This window comes from Fukomys damarensis, unplaced genomic scaffold (genome assembly GCF_012274545.1).
Source record: "Fukomys damarensis isolate Sample0158 unplaced genomic scaffold, DMR_v1.0_HiC HiC_scaffold_12, whole genome shotgun sequence".
Taxonomy (NCBI): domain Eukaryota; kingdom Metazoa; phylum Chordata; class Mammalia; order Rodentia; family Bathyergidae; genus Fukomys; species Fukomys damarensis.
This window is the reverse complement of record NW_022900924.1, coordinates 10,517,294-10,538,818: the sequence shown is the minus strand read 5'-3', so window position 1 is coordinate 10,538,818 and position 21,525 is coordinate 10,517,294. Positions and strand designations below refer to the sequence as shown.

General features: G+C 45.8%; 1 protein-coding gene across 3 annotated transcripts in view; it reads left to right on the top strand.

Moving 5' to 3' along the window:
• The window catches only part of Ccdc60 (coiled-coil domain containing 60), a 165,021-nt gene that overhangs the window by 104,626 nt on the left and 38,870 nt on the right, over positions 1 to 21,525 (top strand). For all 3 annotated transcript variants that reach the window (XM_010604079.2, XM_010604077.2, XM_010604078.2), the window contains 2 exons: positions 8,796 to 8,963; positions 16,541 to 16,627. In XM_010604079.2, coding sequence (XP_010602381.1) covers positions 8,796 to 8,963; positions 16,541 to 16,627 — 255 coding nt within the window. The remainder of the gene's footprint in view (positions 1 to 8,795; positions 8,964 to 16,540; positions 16,628 to 21,525) is intronic.

The following is a 21,525-nucleotide window of genomic DNA, read 5'->3' as shown; positions in this document are numbered from 1 at the left end:
TGCGAGTTGGTAAGTCAGGCGTGCGATTTGCATTTAAGGTTTGTTGCAGGCTTGGCTTTTCGTACGGTATTCCCTGTGTAAATCCTGAAGAGGAATCTCTTCCTAGTTTCAGCACCAGACATAGCTCAGCACGCCCCGAACTGCTTTTTTAAAAAATGTTACAGCTCTCAGGAGTCACATTAGCAGTGTATATATCCTTGTTTTCATTGGCCACCAGGATGCTCAGGGCCAAATCTGTGCACCAAATCATGCGGTATGGCTTTGATACGTGTCTTACCTGATTTTGTTTTCACGTTTTCCCTGCCTGCTCTCTGTCTCACTTTTTAAATTTTCTGCCTCCGGTCCTTTTTGAATTAAGGACATAAGTCCCAGCAAGTTCCTTTAAAACCTATTAATTACCACTCATAAAAGTAAATAACTAGCCGGGGATCTACCTCAGCAGTTCGGTGGCCTGCCTTGCAAGGGCAAGGACCCAAATTCAATCCCCAGTACCAAAAAAAAAAAAAAAAAAGAAAAAAAAAACAGGGCCAGGGATTTAGCTCAGCGGTTTGGGGGCCTGCCTTGCAAGGGCAAGGACCCAAATTCAATCCCCAGTACCAAAAAAAAAAAAAAAAAAGTAAATAACTACAACACAATGTCAAAAATTGGACTCTGTGAGGACCTCAATAGCATCAGTGCCTTGAAGAGGACCTGACATGCAGAATCCAACACACTGTAAATGCCCAGCCCAGGATCTGGAACATAACAGATATTCAAATAATATTCAAGTCCTTTTTACTTTCTATGGCATGGGCCATCAGCCAGGTGCTGATTAAGAAATCATTGTAAGAAAAGCGTCATTAACCCTCACAATCAAAGAAAATTTAAAAAGGCCCTCAGTTCTTCTGTTTAGTGTAGATCTGGATAATTAATCATACTGTATTCATTGCTAAGGCTTCCTGAACAAAGCAACACAAACCACGTGGTTTAAACAAGAGAAACAGATTGTCTCACAGTTTCTGAGGTTGGAGGTCCGAGATGAAAACGTTGGATGTGGAAAATAAAATAACATCGACTATTTTTAAGGAAATAGAAAAAAAAAATGTTGGATGTGTTGGTTCCTTCTGAGGGCTGAGAAAGAGAATCTGGTCCGTGCCATCCCATAGGTGCTCGTGGACTGCAGCAGCCTTGGGTATCCCTTGACCTAGAAGCATCCCTCCCTAAGCCCACCTTCATCTTTTCATGGTCCTCTCTATGTGTGGATGGCTGTGTCCAAATTTCCTCTTCCATAAGGACATCAGTCAGAGTGGTGACTCCAATAAGATATTCAACTAATTATATCTGCAGCCCTGCCATTTCTGAATAAGGTACCACTCTAAAATGCTGGAGATCGAGGCTTCAATATATGAATTTGGGAAGGATTCAGTTCGATCCATAACACATACATTTTCTTTGTTGTCGTTGTTTGTTTGGTTGGTTTACACATACATTTTCAAATCCTAGTGGGCGCAGCTTCTACAGAGGAGGACAGAGGCCCTCATTAGTAACACATAGAAACAAAAGCCCAAAGCCCACTAAGCTGTTCTGTGTCCCCAGAACCCCTCCCATTGTCATGTGCTCAGCAAGTACCCAACTCAGGGGTGCATCACCGTGGTACCTGTGCTACTGTCTCTCCCTGCAGGCCATGCTCTGCCTTGGGACCTGACAGGTCTCGCTGACAGGCCTCCACTCAGTGCGAAACTCAGACTATAGCAAGGAAGGCTCACAGCTAAGGGGGAGCCCCTGACACCTGGCAGGCAGTGACAAGCCGCCAACATTGGCCAAGGATGCAGTGGCCCATAGAGTCCTCAAGGTCAACAAAATGGATTTTGAAGGCATAATGATGGGACTTCCCAATGGAGAAACCGACCGGCCATGTGGAGCAACATCCTAACATTCTCTCTCCTCCCTGGGGGCACAGCCAGACCGCCATGTACCCTCTGCTTGTGTCACCCTGCCAGGCCCTAGCTCTGCTCCTTTCCCGCACTGTGACCTTGCGTTTCCTCATCTCAGCTCCCTCATCTGCAGAGGGAAATCATAACAACAGCACCTACAATGCAGAGTCACAGGATAAGTAAGTTAACGCATGCACCCAGAAGAAGGAAGAGTAGGAGGGTGGGGGGACACAGACATATTGGGGAGCAGCACTGAGGTCCGCCTGAAATCCTGTCATTGCCCAGTTCACTTAAAGGACCTCTAAGGTGGGGGATCTGCTGCAGTTCAGGAACAGGCTGGGAGGATGTGGGAAGTCTCGAGGAGTCCAACGGTTCAGGGGCCTCTGCAGTTCTATCACTGGGGTCCCGCACAGGGGCATGTTACGCTGAGTTATTAGAGATCCGTTCCTTCATTAAAACGGTAAAATCGAGAGGACCCCACAGTAAAGGTGCGGCGGAGAAGAAGAAGATGCCACCCGGTGCTTCTCGACTTCTCCCACTGGGACACAGAATTTCCTTCCTTCCTTTCTTCCTTCCTTCCTTCCTCCCTTCTTTCATTTCTTCTTTTTTTTCCTTCCTTTTTTCTCCATTCCTCCCTCTCTCACCCCCCTTTCCTTCCCGCCTTTTCTTCATTTTCTTTTTTCCTTCCTGTTTCAGAGAAAAATATTTCTTTTTGTTTCATTGAGTTTATTGGTACTTCTTAGGTACACAGTACAGTGACATTCATGGTTGGGATCTTGTACCTTTACGTGACAGGTCTTGGTTCTCATTTTTTCCCCATTCCCCTGACCCCGCTTCACCCCCTCCACCCTTCCCTATTTACAAAGACTTGGTTTCCATTTTTCCCTTTGCTCATATTTTTTCTTTTCCCTTCTTTCCCTTCCCCTACCCTTCCCACTTCCCTTACTTCTTAAGCCATACTGAAGCCATACTCTTAAGTGAAAAAAAAAAAAAAAAACTGGGAGACGCATGTGTAAATACCAAGTAGTTTCTCTGGTGTGAAAAATTAAAAGTGAAAATAAGGTTTAAACTGTACAATTGATAATGTGAAATAGTAAAAAGGCCAGAGAAAAATATTACTGCCAAATAAAAGTCATAAGTAGAACGCCAGTATCTAAAACAGCAAAACCAATATGCAGCACAAAATGTACTGTGTGGTACCAAATACCATTTATCCAATAAAACTAAACTTTTCTCAGTAAAAAATTGCACTTTCTCAGAGCCTTCGTACATGCTGTTCCCTGTCCTGGAACACTCTTCCCCACATCATCGGCATGGTTTTAGCCCTTTCTCCCTTCACCTTTCCTCAGATCCGTCTTCTCACGAGGCCTTCACTGGCCTTCCCTGTAAGACTGCCCTCATGTCCCAGCTATTCTTCCCCCCATTTTCCTTCTCTGTGTCCCCCATAGTCAGCACAGCACATGCTGCATTAGTCACTTTCCTTTCACTGGGTCAAAATATCCAACACCCGCACCTTAAAGAAGGAGAGGTCTATTTTGGGTCATGATTTCAGTGGACTCTGTCCATGGTTGGTTGGCTCCCAGGCAGAAATAGTACAGCTGAGCGGACACGGCTGAGGAAACCTACTTGACCTGTGCAGGAGCCAAAGACAGAAATAGACCCTTCCAGGTCGCACATCCCCACTGGGTGACTCACCTCGAACCGGCCCCACCTCCTGACGGCATGTTCAGCTGTAAGAGGTTCATCAGCTGATGTGTATCCTGCCCCTTGGATCTAATCGCCTTCCAACCGTCCCATAACTTAACACATGAGATTTGGGGAAACATTTTAAATCTGACCCTTAACATATAATTCACTCTGTTGCTTTGAATCTTCCTGCATTGGACTGTGTTGGTGACCGCTGTATTCTCAACATCAAGAATAGCTCCTGGAATATCATAGATGTAAAAAAAAAAAAATGGATGTTACTGTTGAATGCTTGACAATGATGCAGCTATTTAGCCAAATGTACAAATCTAAAGTTGGGTATTAACCTGGGCAGTAAGGAGCTTGACCCTGTTTTTGATGTTTGGCTGCCGACACCTTTCAAACTCCACCACAGATCCCTCCCCTCTGCCCTATATCTGAATAAGATGATTTTTTTAAAAACCCAGGTGCGGAGTCTGTTAGGGCCAGTGGCAAGTTCAGATCATGCCCAAATGAGAAGCCCTGACCCTGCCCACCAACCACTCTATGACCAGGCTGATTGACCAATCTGTCTTCTCATGATATTTTAAAGCCTGCTTCTGAGACTTCCTTGCTCTCTCCAGCCTCAGCACTACAGTGAGAGCTAATTCAACCCTCTGGGTGTGCATGCAATGTCTGTCTTAACCTCCGAACCACATTTTTGGTGAAGGTTCTATTAAGAATCGAATGCTTATGTCCCTCTCAAATCCACGTGTTAAAGTCCTAACCTCCAACCAAATGGGGCTTTGGAGGAGTGAATCACCTCCACAATCGTGAATGGGATTGATGCCTGCATTAGTCATCTTTCTGTTGCTGAGACAAAATACCTGACAAATACAACCGAAAGAAGGAAAAGTTTATTTTGGCTCTTGGTTTCAGAGGTTTCAGTCCATGGTTGGCTGGCTCCCGAGCAGGAACATCATGGCGGAAGGGCCTGACAGAGGAAAGCTGCTCAACTCATGGCAGCTGGAAAGCAGAGTGAGGGGGGAAAGCCCAGGAAAAGATAATACCCTTCAAAGGCAGGCCCCAGTGACCTACTTCTTCTAACTCAGCCCTACTTCTGAATAGTCCAGTGTCCTTTTTAAAGAGACTCCAGAGAGCCCTCCTCCTCCTTCCTCCAAGTGACAGTGTAATGAGAAGATGGCTGTCTGCCACCTGGAGAGGGCCCTCTCTAGAGCCTGGCCATGTTGGCCCCCTGTCCTTGAACTTTCCACCCCCTTACATTTGTAAGCAACCAATTTCTGTTGTTTATGTCACACGGTCTATTGTACTTTTGTTACAGAAACCCAAACCAGGGAAGTGTCTATCCCATCTCTGAAAGGTAGAAATAGCTGACATTACATCAGCCTCCCTGACTCCCATGTTATCCTGCATTTGTTTTGTTTGCCCCTTGTAGAGAAAAATCCACATTTGTGAAATTAAGAGGTTGCAAATGGTAAGAGCTTTCTCTTTATCAAGTTATCTTGTATCCTGCAAGTTACCTTGCATTCATCTTTGATGAATGAATTCAGAAGCTCAAGAGCAACACAGAAGCATATTTTTGTTCCAAGCACGAATTCCACATCAAACAGCTGCTCACATTCCTGACCCTACAAATAAGTCAGACAAAAGCACACAGACCCAGCAATTAAAGCTCAGCTATGTGCAGTACGGTTTTCCCTACGTTATCACAGGTTGCATAATTTTACATGTGAGAAAACTGGGAGAGGATTATTTGCCTGTGACAACAGCAGATGTGACTGATCCACGCCTGTGACTGACTGGTGAGGGTAGATGCGTGACACAGAGCACAAACATTTGGAAAATTCTGCAGGAGCTGAGAAGCAAGGTCTACATTCAGAGAGAAGAGTGGCAGTGATCTGCTTTTAAGGAGCGCAAATACTGCACTTTGTTGAAGCTGAGCCACCTCTGAAGTAAGGGTTTACCATTAAAAACAAAGCAAAATGAAAGTGCCACAAACAAAAATTAAGACAGTGCTTTTGTATCATTTGGAAGTTTTATTTTGTACACATATTTTATGGCATGCTTTAAAAAAATTCATTTTTCACCTACCTAGACAGCGTGTATATGTGTGTGTCACTCTTATGTTTGCAAAAAAATATATAAAAGGAAAAATATGTATGAAATGTATTGGTTAAAATATTCCTCAAATTTCACACACAAAGCACAGCTCTTCTGTGTCACTGTTCCACTTACGGATGCAACATTACTTCAAAGGATGCTTTGAGCTGGGCGCTGTGGTGCATACCTGTGATCACAGCACTCTGGGAGGCTGAGGCAGGAGGATGCAAATGCAAGTCCTGAATGGACAATTTAGCAAGATCCTGTCACAAAATAAATTTTCTTTTTTAATTCTGGAGGTGTAACTCAATGGAAAGGGCCTTGAGTTCAATCCCCAGCACCAAAACAACCAAAGGGATGCTCTAGACTGGGGGAGTACCTCACTGGAAGTGTTTGGGGCCCTAGATTCCATGCCCAGCACTGTAAAACAAAACAAAAAAGGGTGTCCCACCATTGCCTCTAAGTCTTTCTTCCCAACTGCTCTTCCCAGTCTGAAAGTTCTGACACTAGCACTTTCCTGATTTTACAAGAGCAAGTCAAAGTAAAAGACCCTTCAGACCTCCTAACCCATGGTCCAAAGGCTTGTTGACTGAAACTTCAAGGGCTCAGTGGTGCAGATAGTCTACCCAGGCTTACAGCAAGTCTGAGTGCACAGGAGCAGTGGAAAAAATGATGCCAACCAGCTGGCAATGACTCTAAGTCCCAGCCACTCTCTTGTGCTTCCTCTACGCTCCAGCTTTCTAAAGACAGTTCCCTACCACAAGCCATCTTCAGAAGCACCTCTGCATTTACACTTGCTATTCTATCCCTGGTGTGCCATTTCCCACTGTGTCCTGGTACACTCTTGCATAGCCCAAATGTCACCTTCTCCCAGAAACCTTCCAGGATCTTCTCTAGGTTCTTGCAGTCCTTCAGTACATTGGGTGGGGACTGTGTTTGTGGACATCCTTTTTCCACTCTGCTGTGAACTTTCTTAGGGACAAATGCTTTGACCTTACTGTTTGGGGTAGCCCCAGTCCCCTGAACTATTGACTGGAATAGCAGGTTAGCCACAGCCAGACAGAGAAATGAATGAATGAAACGTTATCACTCAGCAGCCACTTGTATGATAAGCTTTGAAAAGTGCTGGAAAAGCCCTCCTCACATCCCCCCAACGGGCATTTATAATTTCCATGGTAAAACTGGAATGTCCTTTGTAGCACCTCAACTCTTCCTTACAAATAGGCAGAGCTCCTGAATCATAGCACAGGCTGGCCATGACAGCTGGCTGAATCTGTTCCCACCCAAAACTGAGCAAAAGAGAGAGTAGGAGAGAGGGAAAAGCTACTCTGAAAGAGGAAAATAAAATATCACTTTCTCCAGGAAGATGTTTCTAACCACCCTATAGATGCCTCCTCCTCCCCTGAAGCCCAGAAGTCCTTCCTCCCCATCACTCTGTGTTATCATTGAATCTCCCCATCACTGTGAAAAAACAGCAGAGAAAATCAACTTAAAGATGAAAAGGTTCACTTTGGTTCCCAATTTCAGAGGTTTCAGTCCATGGTCACTGGGCCAGGGACATTTGCATCTACAGTGAGGCAGCTCACCGTAGCGGAAGCTGGTAGAAGAGGAAAGCTGGTGGGCTCGTGGGAGTCAAAAGGAAGAGAGATAGGTGGGGAGTGAGGGAGCCTACACACGGGTGGGAGGGCAGAGGCAAAATGCACCTATCGGGGACATGTTCCCAGTGATCCTTGGTCCAGCTAGGCCATTTCTCCTAAAGTTTCCAGCACCTCCAGGAAGCCATTAGGTTATGAACTGTGAATGAATTAACTGAATCACGAGGTCAGAGCCTTCATGATACGAGCACTGCTGAAAGGCTCCATCTTTGTTTATTATTTTTTTGTCCTCATGAGAAATTAGATTCCTTCACAGGAAAATGGATACCTATTGAGGATATACTCCTATGTGAAATAAATAAGTCACACGTGTGTGAATACCGAATAGTTTCTCTGGTGTGAATAAACTGTAATGGTACATAAGATCCATCTTTGAACACTGCTGCACAGGGGACCAAGCCTTGAACATAAGAGCTTTTGGGAGATGTTTCAGATCCAAATCATAACCCCTTAAAGGGCTGTTCATCACTGTATCTCCAATAGTCAGCCCAACACACATTCGTTGTTTGTCAGATATTTGGAGAGCAAATAAAACTAAACTTCAGAACACTTGTATTAAGGGACCATAATGGTGGTTAAATACCATGCCTCGCAAGATCCCAGATGGCCAGACAGACAGACAACAGACACACACACACACACACACACACACACACACACACCTCTGCCCTGCTCCTTCACCACCACAGTGCTGCTAACTCCAACATCAAGGGGCAAAGGGCAGTGTGTGGACCACTGTGGCACAGGACATCTGCACGTGAAGCGTAAGGCTAGTTAGGAAGCAGTGGACAAGTTGGCAAGAAAAAAAGAGTATGAAAGCCCCACTGTAGGTTACTTGTCATAGTGCTTAGCCATATTCACAAATGTGAGTGTTCAGGAAAATGGCAGTGAGGACAGTGTTGGGCAGCAGCCTAGATCCATGGTGCCTGCTCAATCATTAATGGGCATGGAGAGGAAGAGGGCTCAGTGTCAGGCACCTGCTGACCTTTCCCATGCATGAAGGCCTCCATTCCTGTGGGTAGTCGACTGCCTTACTCATTTCACAATGGCGGGCAGAGTACCCGGCACATAGCGTGCACTCTATAAGTGATCGCTGCCTGATGAAATGATGAAGGAAATGAGGTGCAGAGAGATTAAATGACTTATCCAAGGTCTTCCATAAGACAGTCTAGAAGTCAAAAGATCTAGAATTCAAGCTCAAGTACTTTGTCTAACGCTAGAACTCTGGAGATGGGGAGGCTCCCACCCTGAGGCATAAGGGTGGCCTTGAAGGCATTAGGATGTTATCTTAATAAAGTCATCTCTCTCTCTCTCTCTCTCTCTCCCTCCCCCCCCTTTATATCTATCTCTTTTTCCACTCTCTCCACATCTCTCCCCCTCTATATCCGTCTTTACATTTATCTTTCTTCCTCTATATCTGCCCATCCCCATCTCTCTCTAGGCTACTGGTACAATCTGCAAAGGCTGGCCGTGGATACTTCACCATTCTTCGGGAAGAGTCCGCGATGAAAAAGAAGCAACAGCAGCTTCAGAAGCTGAGAGAGGAAGAAAGAAATAAGTTCCAGCCAGCCAAAAAGTTACCCGAAATCCATGGGGACACATCGTTGACGTAAGCAGACGCAGCAGCTATGGTGTTAAGAATCTTGAGAAGAAGCCTTGAGAGAGAACCCTGTGAGCCTAGGTTGAGTGGGTGGCAGCTCACTCGGGATAGGACTCCTTTCCTTCGTCTGAGCATCGAACGCTTTCTTTATAACGGCCCAACCTACCTTGCCATCTCTGCCTACATGTCCATCCTAATATCCTGTCAAGTTAGTCAGCTTTCTGTCACTAAGGGGAAATACCTGGGAAAAGCAAAGCCAGGAGCGTTTCTATTGGCTCACGGTTGCAGAGGATTCAGCTCAGATTCAGCCAGCTCCAGGGCTGTACGCCTGTGGTGAGGCAGAAGAATATCGTGGCGGAAGGACATAGTGGAGGAAAGCTAGTCACCTCATGGCAGCCAGGAAATGGAGAGGAGAGAGCCAGAGAGGTAGGAGCTGGGGACAAAACGCACCCTCTCAAAGCCAGGCCCTCATTGACCTGCTTCACTCAAATAGGCTCCACCTCCTCCTAAGCCTATTGAGCTGTGAGTGTATCGATGAACTAATCCATTTGACGAAGTCCGAGCCCATGTGGTCCACCCAGTTTCCAAGAGACCCATGAGATGGGAACCAAACTTTCAATGCAATGAGCCTTTTGGAGACATTTTGGATCCCAACCACACACTAACGCTGGGCATTGTATAAGAAACTTTGCTTGTCCTCAAATGTACCTATTTCCTTCTCCTCCCCAGGTTTTTGCCCATGCTCTTCCTAGGGACTGCTGTCTCCTCTCCCCACATCCTTTCTGAACAAATTCTCTATTCACCATTGAACACTTTATTTCAATGCTACCTTCAAGTGGGCACTTGCTGGATTTCAGCCAGGATGTCTTGCACACATCTGCATTTGAGGTCCTCATAGCACATGTGGTGTGTTGGCTCAATTTATTCTACTTCAGTATCTTGGTTCTAGATACTCAGCTGCAGCCCCAGAGCCTCTCTCAGCACCCATATAAAGCACGTGCACACAAAAAATTGTTTGTCTGTTTTTTGAGTAAAGATCTCCCTTTTTGTAAGAGAGAATCTGGTTTTCTCTTTCCCCTGGTTCCATCTTTTCCCCGGTTGAGAGAGAACTATCAACAGATTGGCCCATTACAAAATGCCCACGCATGTAATAATAATGACAGCAACCGTAACGACAAAAGCAACAATAATGATAATGAGTGTTTACTGTGTATTTTATGTGCATCCATTCATTTAAACTTCAAACCATAAAATTTCTATAAAATAAGAATTTATTAGCTCTGTTTTAGAGACATAGAAATGAGTCTTAGAGATATTAATTGATTTTCCCCAGGGCCATCAAAAAGCATTCCTGAGTCCCAAACTCAATAGCACCAAAATCTACGCCTATTACCCTTCATTATGGACAAACCTTGGGATGCTTAGTTTGTGTAGACCAAAGGAGACACACATCAGGGATGGAAAGGAGAGGCTGGAGCAGGCGGAGAGGAAATGACTCATAAAAATGACCTGCAGCTGTAACCATCACCCTGATAACACAGGCATCTCAATCCTGGCTATAAATTAGAATCACTTGCGGAATTCTTTTTACCTACAGAGCCCTGTGCAGCACTCCAAGACAGTTACACCAGGCTCTTTTGGGGATACTGCATATCCATAGTATTCTTTATATGTTCCCAAGGTGATTCCAATGTGAAGCCATGATTGAGCACTCAAAGTGCCAGGCTGCTGGTGAAAGATAAAATGGAAACCAAGGCCAGCGTGGTGGCGCACACCTGTAAGCCCGGCACTTGGGAGGCTGAGGCGGGAGGATCACTGTTAATTTAAAGAACTATTAATAGGTCACTGTCAAGAGAATTGCACAATATATGACCTTTCATTGGTTTCTGCCACCTAAATCAATGGGTTTGAGGCTCATCTTAGACAGAAAGCTAGTTTGTGGTTCCCAGGGACTGGGAGGGAGAAGGAGGGAAGTGATTGCTTAATGCATATGAGGTCTTCTTCTGGAGGTGATGAAAATGTTTTGGGACTGGAGAGAGGTGGTGGTGGCATGACATAGTGGGTATACTACAAATCATGGGATGGTGCCCCTCAAAATAGTTGGTTTTATGTTACCTGACTTAAACAGAGCAAAGGTTCAGGTCTGTGAGACCGTGATGTATGAAGTGGAAGAGGGGGCTGGACACTGCTGGTGTCCTTAAAGCTCACGGTTCCAGGTGACAGACAAGAATTCAGACTGCAGGACCACGTCAGGACTCCCTTGGCATCCCAGCTTATCGTGGAAAGGGTTTCTCTTTGACTCTTCATTAGTAGCCCCTGGGCTGCAATTCCTGCCCTCCCCTGTGAGCTGTGAGAAGGAAAGTTCTGCTGTTCTGAACTGACAAATGACCTCCGGCCCAAAGCAGCAACCACACCGGCGTACAGCTCTGGTTTCTAATCTCCAGTTTGAGCCCAGAGAGTTCTACTTTTTTGTCAAGTGCTTGCCACAACTTTTAAGGCTTTTTGTTATTTTGTTTTGTTTTGGTTTTCATTGTTGTTGTTTTTGCTGCTCCTGCTGCTGCTTTATCCAGAATTGGGGTTATTTGTATCCAAAGGATTGATCTAAATGAACATTTGTGTGTTCCTTTGTGAACGGACTTACTGGAGAAGACAGCAATGACGCCTCCCCCTATTAAGTAGTGGGCGTCCTAGAAAGGAGCTTTGTTCACTGAGCAGGGGCATCTGGATGAAAGTGATGCATCTAATACAGAGGAGGCAGAAACTGATCCCCCTCAGAGACAGGACAGAAGGTGAGCCGACTGTGTGGGCCCCAGGAGAGAAGCAGGAAGAGGCAGCCCTCAGTGGGAGGAAACAGATTTGTCAAATGTGAATTTTCATGAGCATTTGTGTCACAGTGTGAGATACGAATCCATCTCTCTGCTCCCCCACAGGTCTTTAATAAAATATCAGTGGCCCCATAGTACATCAGGTTTCAGACCTCTGGGTTGGTCAGATTCAAAGTCCCTTTGGGGGTAGGGAAGAGAAGCTGTCTAGACCCAGACCCACATTCATGGCAGAGCAGCCATGATATACTGAAGACGTGTGCAGCCCATGGTTGGCAGGGAGACAGGAAGAGGATGAAGAGAGAGCCTCTCCCCATGCAAAGCAAAAGATAAGTGCTGCAGGAGAGCACATTGAAGTGTCCCTATACACACCCACCCCTTCCAGATGAGGAAGTGAAAAGGGAATCTAGAAAAAATCCCAGACTGTTGAGCCTGCAGACCTTTAGTGCTAAATGACAGGTAGTTGTTTCAGTGATAGCAAGGGGCACTTGGGAGACTCATCACTGTCAGAGGCACCAGAAAGTCTGGTAGCCAAGGGGTCTGGTTAAGACAGCAAAAGCTGGAAAGGGAGTATCGGGTTGTGTTGTCTTTTTAAAATATTTTTTAAATTTTAATCGACGCAATAATTGCACATATTTACGGCGTAGGATGCCTATATGTAACGTACAATGGTCAGATCAGAGCAGTTGGTAAATCCATTACCTCAGCAGTGATCACTTCCCCACTAGCTGTGTTGAAGTAGGCAGCCAGCTGTAACCAACCTTCTGCGCTACTGAACATTGGAAATCATCCCTCCCACCTAACTGCACGCCTGCGCCTGTGTTGTCTTTGGCAAAAGCCATAAGCATGATGTTTAGAGTCCGAATGATTAAAACTCCCATTTCAGGCCTTCAAGGAGTATAGGAGTTTTTAATTGTTTCACGACAGTCCCAAGGCTTCTGCAAATTCTGCCTTCCGGCCTGAGTCCAGGGGCTCTCACAGTTGGATGTTCCTGGGGACACTAGCAAGCCCACAGCCTTTCCCTGGGATAAAGGGAGAGAATTAACTCATGGTTCTGTTTTGCAGGACCTCTGCTAACACCAACAACCCCAAAAAACAAGCTAGGGAAGGAGGAGGATTTTTTTTTTTTTTTGAGACAGGATCTCACTGTGTAGTTGGGACTGACCAGGAACTCACCATGTAGCCCAGGTTGGTCTCGAACTCACGGTGATCCTAAGGAGGATGATATTAGAGATGCTCCCGTGCCTGTTTCCATGGTTCGGGGGGAACATTCTGCTTACTCCGATAGAACTTTTAATCCACTGTCAGAGAACACAATTCTCCCTTCTCTGATCCATGTTTCAGTGGGCAAGGCATGGTTTATTTAAAGTTCAGTAAATTTAAATATGCATGAGATCGCTCCTCTCTCATAGACACTGTTCTGGTAAATGTTTTATCTGGCAGGCTCCGTGAGCTGTACAAGGCCGGCTATTAAAATAAAGCTGCAGGTCCTCATTACAAGGTACCCTCCAAAAGTGAGTGTGGAAGGGGGTTTTAGAAAAGCAAGACAGGGGACTGGGGATTTAGCTCGGTGGTTCCGCCACCTGCCTCGCAAGCACAAGGACCTGAGTTCGATCCCCGGTACCAAAGACGAGGGGCACAATCCTTGAGGTCAGTCAGAACTTGGATTCAGGCTCTTGCTTCCACCGTACAACTGTTTCCCTTTGGATAACTCCTTGTGCTTTCCTGAGCCTCCTTTTTCTCCACCCTGAGCTTGTTATGAGGATTCCATGAAATGAGGCTAAGCACTGAGTCGGCATATAAGACCAGTTCTGTAATTATTCACTATCATTATGCAACACAGGAATTTGATCTTTCTGGCCCTCCATTACCTAGAATCTTTAAATTTGTGCCTAAAATAAATCTTTATTGTCATAAAGGCTAGAAAGCACCCTACATCTAAGAGCTATGCTTCTATAACTACAATTCAAACCCCAAAAGTATAAGAACACAAGTATTCATTTATAAATACTTTTTAAACCAAATATCTGATCTTGTGCCTTGTAAAAGTAAATGGGACTATTTTTGTGCTACTTCCTCTTCCATGATCTGAGACCAGAGAATACTTTTTTATTAGACAAAAGTTCTAAGTCAGGCACACTATGTGGGCAAAAAAGAAAATTAGGCACGTACCAGAAGATTCCTGCCTGCAAGCAGTCTTCCCACTGCGCTCTGTGACCTCATTTTTCAGCTGCAGATTCAGCTGAAAAGGTGAAAAGAACGGTGGGTAGAATTTATTTTATTATTGTGGTTGAGAAGAGACATAAACCCAGAGATCGAGGAATGTAAAAGCTCAGTTAATTTCTACATTATTCTAAACCACTGGGAGACGGAGTTGAGCTCGTAAGATGGAACACAGCAGTGTATTTTCTTATGGGTTTCCTTTTTGCAGCTCTCAGGCTGAAGAAAGTCCCTGGAAAGTGAAATTGGGGGGCACCTAGACTCTGGTCCTATATTTCAGTTAACTCTGTGATCCTAGAGTTGTTCTCTAATACCCAGAATGAAGATAAATTCCCTATTTGTGTGCCAGCATTGTCTCCTCTGGTTTCTAACTCATTCCCCACACTACACTAGAATGATCTTTTCAAAATATATGTTGCTCACACATAGCACCCTTGGTAGCTTTCCTCCACAAAGACAAAAATCTGAGCAGGGATTGCAAGGCCCTGGATGATCTCGCTCTTGGCTCACCTCTCCAGCCCCTGCTCACGGCCTCCTCTTGCAAGTTCGGCTCCATCCACACTCTCTTATGTTCCTACTCATGACAACACCCTTGACCGCAGGGCCTTTGTGGATGCCACTCCATTCACTTAGAAGGTCTTTCCTCCCCACATTTGCCTAGTTCACTCCCATTCCACCTTCAGATTTCAGCCAGTATTTACTTCTGCTGCCAGTACTACTGCCTCGAACAACCACTTCAAAGCTTATTAACTCGAGACACAAACACTTCTTTCTCTCACAAATCTGCAATTAGAGGAGAAGGATTAGCTCTGCTCCATATGGCAGCACATGGAGCAACTCAAAGGATCCGTTTCCAAGGCAGTTCATTGTGTTGGTGGCTATCAGGTGTGAGCTCCGTTCCTCTCCCTGTGGGCACCTCCATGGGCCGCCAGCTTCCTCTAAGTATGGCAGCTGGGAGCCAGGAGCAGCCTCCCAGGACACAGGGAGGAGAAGCTGCCGGACCCTGGAGCCTGGTATGCTTTCACTTTTCACACATCCCATTAGGTCAGCCCGTCACAGTGCCTGGAGCCAAGAGGAAGTGGGGACAGACCCACCTCTAAATTGCAAGACTGTCAGAGAAGTTAGGGCCCGCGTTTCAAAACTGTCACAGCTTCCTCAAAGAGTTTTCCCCAGCTTCCCTTTCAGGCCAACTCCTCACTATGCGCTGTCAGAGCGCTGTGTCTCCTTCCTCTCCACACTTGCCTCAAGTGTGTGCGTGACTGTGCCTGTCTCCCCCTCCAGACTCTAAGCTTCAGGAATGGGGGCCGCATCTGTCTCATGCCTTGCTCCATCTGCTACGCCCAGCACAGAGAAGATGCTTGGTGACTATCGGTACACAGGCCTGAACCAGAGAACTCCTCAACAAGTGCAGGCTGAAGTTTTTCAGGCTGGTGCTCAGAAATGAAAAGGCCTTTGGAAAACAGGCAGAGGGCATGAATGAGGAAAGGAAGCGAGGAGCAAGGAAGGAGAGAGACTGAGTCTGGGGTGCGTGCGTTCTACAAAGGGGGATGTGCGCTTCAGTCCTCAGATCAGCTGAGTCTCGGCGGTGGTAACTAGAGCCTGAAAGATTTTAAGAGCCAAAGCTTTTCAATTTTTACATAAAATCTATCCAATTAAAAATATAGACCACACACACACACACACACACAGTAAGCTAACTAAAAATATGTCTGTGGGCTGAATTTTGCCCCCTCTATTCCCTATAATGCAGGAGTGCCCCCCCAAAACTTATTTCCTATAACTGAAATGGCTGGTCACTTAAGTATAGTATGAAATTTCTGCCCTTAGAATACACTTCAAAAAAATTTCTTGCCTGGTTTCTTTAAGAAAACACTTTCAGCCCTTAGAACGGTGTCCCAGTATACCACACCAGGTGACCTAGTTATCTTGTTGACTCTCTTTGCTCCTCCAGTAAGATATGCTCCACAAAGGCAGGGGTTGTCACCGCGCTCCGTTCACAAAATGAACCCAAAACCCTCATCCCTTGAGTCGGAATCATTACCTGACACATAGTCAGTGCCCAGTAATACCTTCCTGGCAAGAGAAGAAAGTGCTCAAGAAGCTGTGTCGCGGTTTAAATATAAAGTATTTCCCCCCAAAAGTCTCATGTATCGAGGACTCGATCCTCAGTGCAGCAGCGTTCGGAGGTGGGGTCTAGAGAGGCAACTGGATCATGGAGGATGAATCCGCTGATGAGTCGGTGGCTGAAGAGTCTCTAAGCAGGTGGGGCCCAGGTGGAGGACGTAGGCCCCTGGGCTCATGGCTTTGAAGGGTGTATGTGCTGCCAGGAAGTAAGCAACTTCCCTCCACCGTGTACCTCCACCGTGACGTTTTGGCCTTGGAGCCATTTACCAAAGACTGAAGCACTCTGCAGCCGTGAGCCAAAATAAGTCTTCCTTCCTTTAACTGCATATTTTACGCATTTGGTCCTAGCAACAGGAAGCTGACGAATACAAATTGCTACTTACTGTTCACTTTGTCCCTGTATCTGTGCTTGTCCTTCAGCACCTATGATGAGAAGAAACTGGGAGCCGGCCCGTTCCTTCCGATGTACAGCTGCATCCTCTTGCCCTTGCTGCCTGAGGCTCACGTGTAAGCAGTCTCACCTCCTGTCCGTCTGCCCTGCTAGCCGATCAGTGGAGGTTGGGTTCAAAAAAACCCCACAAGCTAACGTGCTGGGAGCTGTTGAGCTGGTCCTTTGTCCTCTTCAAAGGATTTGGGGCCTGAAGCCAGCACAGCTATGCAATGTATAAGAAAACAACAGAAAGTAAACACAGCACTTTAGACCTAGGTAGCAATCTGCTGGGACTTAATTGGCCCATTCCCTTACCGAGCCAGATGCTCTGATATCAGATATTTTGAAAGGCTTGATAAAATTTGGCTACAACCTTTGCCAGGTGTGTGCCAGACTGTCTCAGCCAAAGCTCGGGGGACACTATTTTCCCTCATCTCAAGGAACTATTTTCCTGAGACGCTTCTGTGGTCCGACGCCCCAGGACACGAGCTCCTTGCTGCACAGTAAACAGAGGCTAATCAGTTCTCTGAAGAATATTATTGCTTTCTAGAATATTCTTGCTTTCTAAAACCTTGATATCTTGTTCCCTTTGTGTCTCTTCCAAAGAATTACAGCTCCAATTTTTATTTTTATTTTTTTTCCTTTCTCACTCATTAGCACTTTTCAACTGAAACCTTTTAGGTGTAAGCTTTTGACTTTCCGGATGGGTTTCTCAAATTCAGCACTATTGGCATTTTGGAACCAATAATTCCTTATCATGAAGGGCTTTCCTTTGTGTTGTAGGGTGCTCAGCACACGTGGCCTCTAGGTAGCGGTAGCTCCACTCCCCCCAAACTGTGATAACCAAAAAGATCTCTAGACACGGTTGAATTTAGGGCAATAAATTCCTTGAGGCCAGTAATGCAGTGGATTCTAGACTTCTCCACCTGCTCATTTGTCAGGTAATTATTAGGCTCCCCCATCGCGTTCATAGTGCTATGACCACTACAACCCCTCTCTAGACATTATCTCATTCAGTCTTCTCAGCAGCCCTAGATACCTTTGTGCAGGTGATGTATTATCCCTTCTCTGCAGATGAAGAAGCAGAGGCTCAGAAAGGTCTACTTACTTGCCCATAGGCACAGACCTAGGGGTTGCATTGCAATTGGGCTTTAAGTCATCTCTGTCTGGCCTTAGACTCCAAGTTCTCATCAACACACACTGAATAGAAAGTGTTGCCCGCGCCCTTTCTTGTGATGAGCTCATGGCTTATTTGGAGAGCCACGTCCCCCACACATAAGGAGAAAAATCATGCCAGAGTGAAATCCTAAGACCAGATCAGACGGTATGCAAAGGAGAGCCTCGGTTAGAGTGCTGAATCTACAAGTAGAAGATGTGGCATCATCATCATCACCAGAAGCACATAGCACACGTCTCCTCGTCCCCCTCTAGTAGTCCAGGCTGTGATGAGCCCCGCTGCCCAGCACTTTCCTCCTCTTCCCTTTGATTGATATTATGATTGTTTTCTTGGTAGACCTGTTTGTTCTGGGTCATCCCAACTGGCAGCCTAACGATGTTCTGAAAACATCTCCTTGCAAAAATAGACCTTGTCATTTCTCATGTTCCTGAGAAATATTTGCACTGTTCCCTGCCTCTCTCCTAGACAAGCCCTCTGAAACCAGGGAGTTTTCACTGTCCTCTGAATCATCTGAGGATGGGATTGGGGGACACCTGAGAAACGCATATTCCTTCCCCATCCCATTCTATTTACTTAATCTGAATACACTGAAACTTCAATCAGCTATGAAGTGACTGTGGGGAAAACCAAAGCCCAGAGGACAGAACTTACAACGGTCTCACAACAGGAATCTTGATCTTGTGACTCCTAAGTCAGATCTTTACCCCAGCTGTATTAGTCAGCTTTTCCATCACTGAACACAGTGCCCAACTCTTGTAACCCAATGTGGCTCATAGTTCCAGGAATTCAGTCCATGGTCAATTGGCTCCAAGGCAGAAATATCACTGTGGAAGGTCATGGCAGAGGAAAGCCACTCACCTTATGTCAGCCAGGAAGCAGAGAGACAAGGGAGGAGCTGGGGTTATATCCCTAGTGATCTGCCTCTTCTGGCCAGGTCCAACTCCTAACACATTCAGCTGTGAACTTATGAGTAGACGACTGAGCATAGTGTCCTTGTGATTCAGTCACCTTCCCAAAGCTCCACCTCTGAACATATGAGAGACTTTGGGGGGACGTTCTAGATCTAAACCATAACAGTAGGCTATCATTGTATTATTGTCATTATTACAGTGGATGTTGTTATTATTCGTTATGTCCTTAAAGAGCCAGACAGTAAATATCTTAGGCTTTACAGACCAAAGTTAAATATTTAACTTTGCCATTGTAACATAAAAGCTACAGTGATGGTTTGTATTGGATGTGTTCCAATAAAGTTTTATTGGTAAAAACAGATGGTAGGCCCACGAGCTGTAGCCTGCCAACCCCTGCCCTAGACTGAAGACTGTCCGTTCTGCTCCTTGGCTATACAAAGGCTCTGGCCTCATTTAATGACTGGATCAGTTACATATTGCTATATTATAAACCAGTTCAACTGGAGTCGCTTAAAACAGCAACCATTCATTACTGCTCCCAAGTCTCTTGGTTGGCTGGGTGGTTCTGCTGATTCAGGTACTGACTGCTCCTGGCTGAGTCTGTGTGCATCCAGCTGATGCATGAGCTGGAGGTTGGCTGACCTAGGATGGCCTTTGGGTCTTGGGATGAGAATAGATATAGTGGCCCTTTTACCACATTCTACTGGTCAACTAAGTCATCAGGCCAGCCCAGGTACAAGGAGTAGGAAAAAAGCCCACCTCTTGATGGGGGACAGCACCAAAGTCACCTTGCAAAGTGTGCAAAGCAGAGAGGGATAAAGAATGGTGAGTGCATTTTTGAAATCAGTCTACCCAAAGCATCAGGGTAGGCCCTATCTGATCAGTTATGGAACTACCAGTGGTCACATCAAATGTGAATCAGAGCCTCATCAGCCATTCCATCCCAATGTGACTGATCCCACAACTGCCCAATAATTCTGAATAGAGCTAAGTGTGGTGGTTCATGCCTGAAATCCCAGCACTCTGGGAGGCTGAGGCAGGAAGATCTCCAGTTTAAACTCAGCCTGGGCAACTTAGCAAGACCCTGTCTCAAAAACATAAATAAAACATTAAAGGACTGGGGATGTAGCTCAGTGCCAAGATACTGGGTTCAATCTCCAGTACTGAAAATAATAATGATGATAATAATAATTCTGAATGGACTGTGTTGGAATCAATTCTTTAAAAAATGGGAGGAGATGCTGTGTGAGACAGAGACCCTGGCCCCTGTCTGTCCTCTGGTCTGATGCGGCTGTCCCCCAGAGCCTTTTGTGAGCAACTACACAGGAAAAGCAGTGCTTACAACCTGTGTCCAGATTTTCTCTTGGCCATCAGCATGGGACACTTGGAATGGCTTTGTACACAGTATCTGTGCTCCCTGGTACAAGAAAAGAACACTGTTTCTTCACAGGGGTGTTTGCACCCACTGCTGCATTCTGGTTGGCACAGAAGCTTTATCAGCGAGGCTGCTCACAAGCACTAGCACTCAACCTGAGTCCTGAGCTCCGGCATTGCATAAGCAGGCCTTGTGCATCCATGTTTTATCTCACCTGCCCTGCATTTAAGCAAATAAACACTCTCTCTTTTAATCGGGTACAAATCCAAGATATTGTGCTATGACCTGGCACGTGAATGACTGCTATGAAAAAGGACTGATTTGCATTAAGCATACTTCTGGGGACATGTCTTTACCTTTAGTCATTTTCACTGCAGATTAGATGAATGATCACTGGGTTTCAAACTTTTTATAAACAGAGAAAAGGACCTGAAGTACGGGAACCCATTGGATGAAAGTTGATGGAAAGGGAAGCCTCTGCCTTATCACAAGAGACATTAACATGGAAGTCAGGACACAAATTTGAGAGCCAGACCACCTGGACTCTGATTCCAACTTGAGCAATTGCTGACTTTTGTGACGTTGGACCAGTTTTATGACTCTATGCCTCACTTGCCTTATTTGAAAAATGAGGATAATCATGGTAACTTCACAGGGATGTTTAAGGTTGACCTTAGTTCAAGCATGTTGAGTATTTAAAACAGTGTCCAGCAGAGTAAGCACCCTGTGGGACATATTTACTATTGTTTTCATTAATTTGCTGTTACTATTACTATCTGCCACCTCAGTGGTGTGTCCGTAAGAACTGTGACCCCCAAGTGATCAGTTCAGGACAATGTCAGCTGTGCACCAGTTCATCCTACCACCTTCCACGCAGCAACTAGAAGTGAGTTGAGCCGGGTCTGTGCCCAGCACACAGAGCCAGAGGGGCAGGATGGAGTAAGACTCTGTAGCTTGTAGGCTGGTGGGCTGGAGGGACAAAGAAACAGGCAGTCATAACAGAGCAGAGACCTGAAGTATGGGAACACATTGCAAGGATGGAATGCTGAGAGAGCCTCACCCAGACCTAGAGTAATCCAGGGGCCTTCCTGCTGGAGGTGATACCTGAGCTGAAGCCTGGTCACTGGCTGAAGCCAGGGGAGGAGGAGGACACATGGGAAGAGTGGAAGCCACAGGAGTGGCTGGGGTCTCGGATGTGATGGTGCGTGGGTGACTGAGACAAAGACTTGGATGCCGGAAGTGCAGGATGGAGGTGCTGTCAGGGTCGGTTTATCCCGAGGCCTCTCTTGTTGGCTTGCAGACAGCTGGCTTCATCCACATCTGCACAGGGGCTTTCTCCTGCCTGGAGTCCGGATTTCTTCATTGTATAAAGACACCAGTCATTTAATTGGGGCCACCTTCATGCTTCATTTTAACTGAATCACTCCTTTTTTGTGGCGCTGAGGGTTGAACCTCAGGGCCTTTGCCCTGAGCTACATCCCCCAGGTTTTTTTTTTTTTTTTTTTTTTTTTT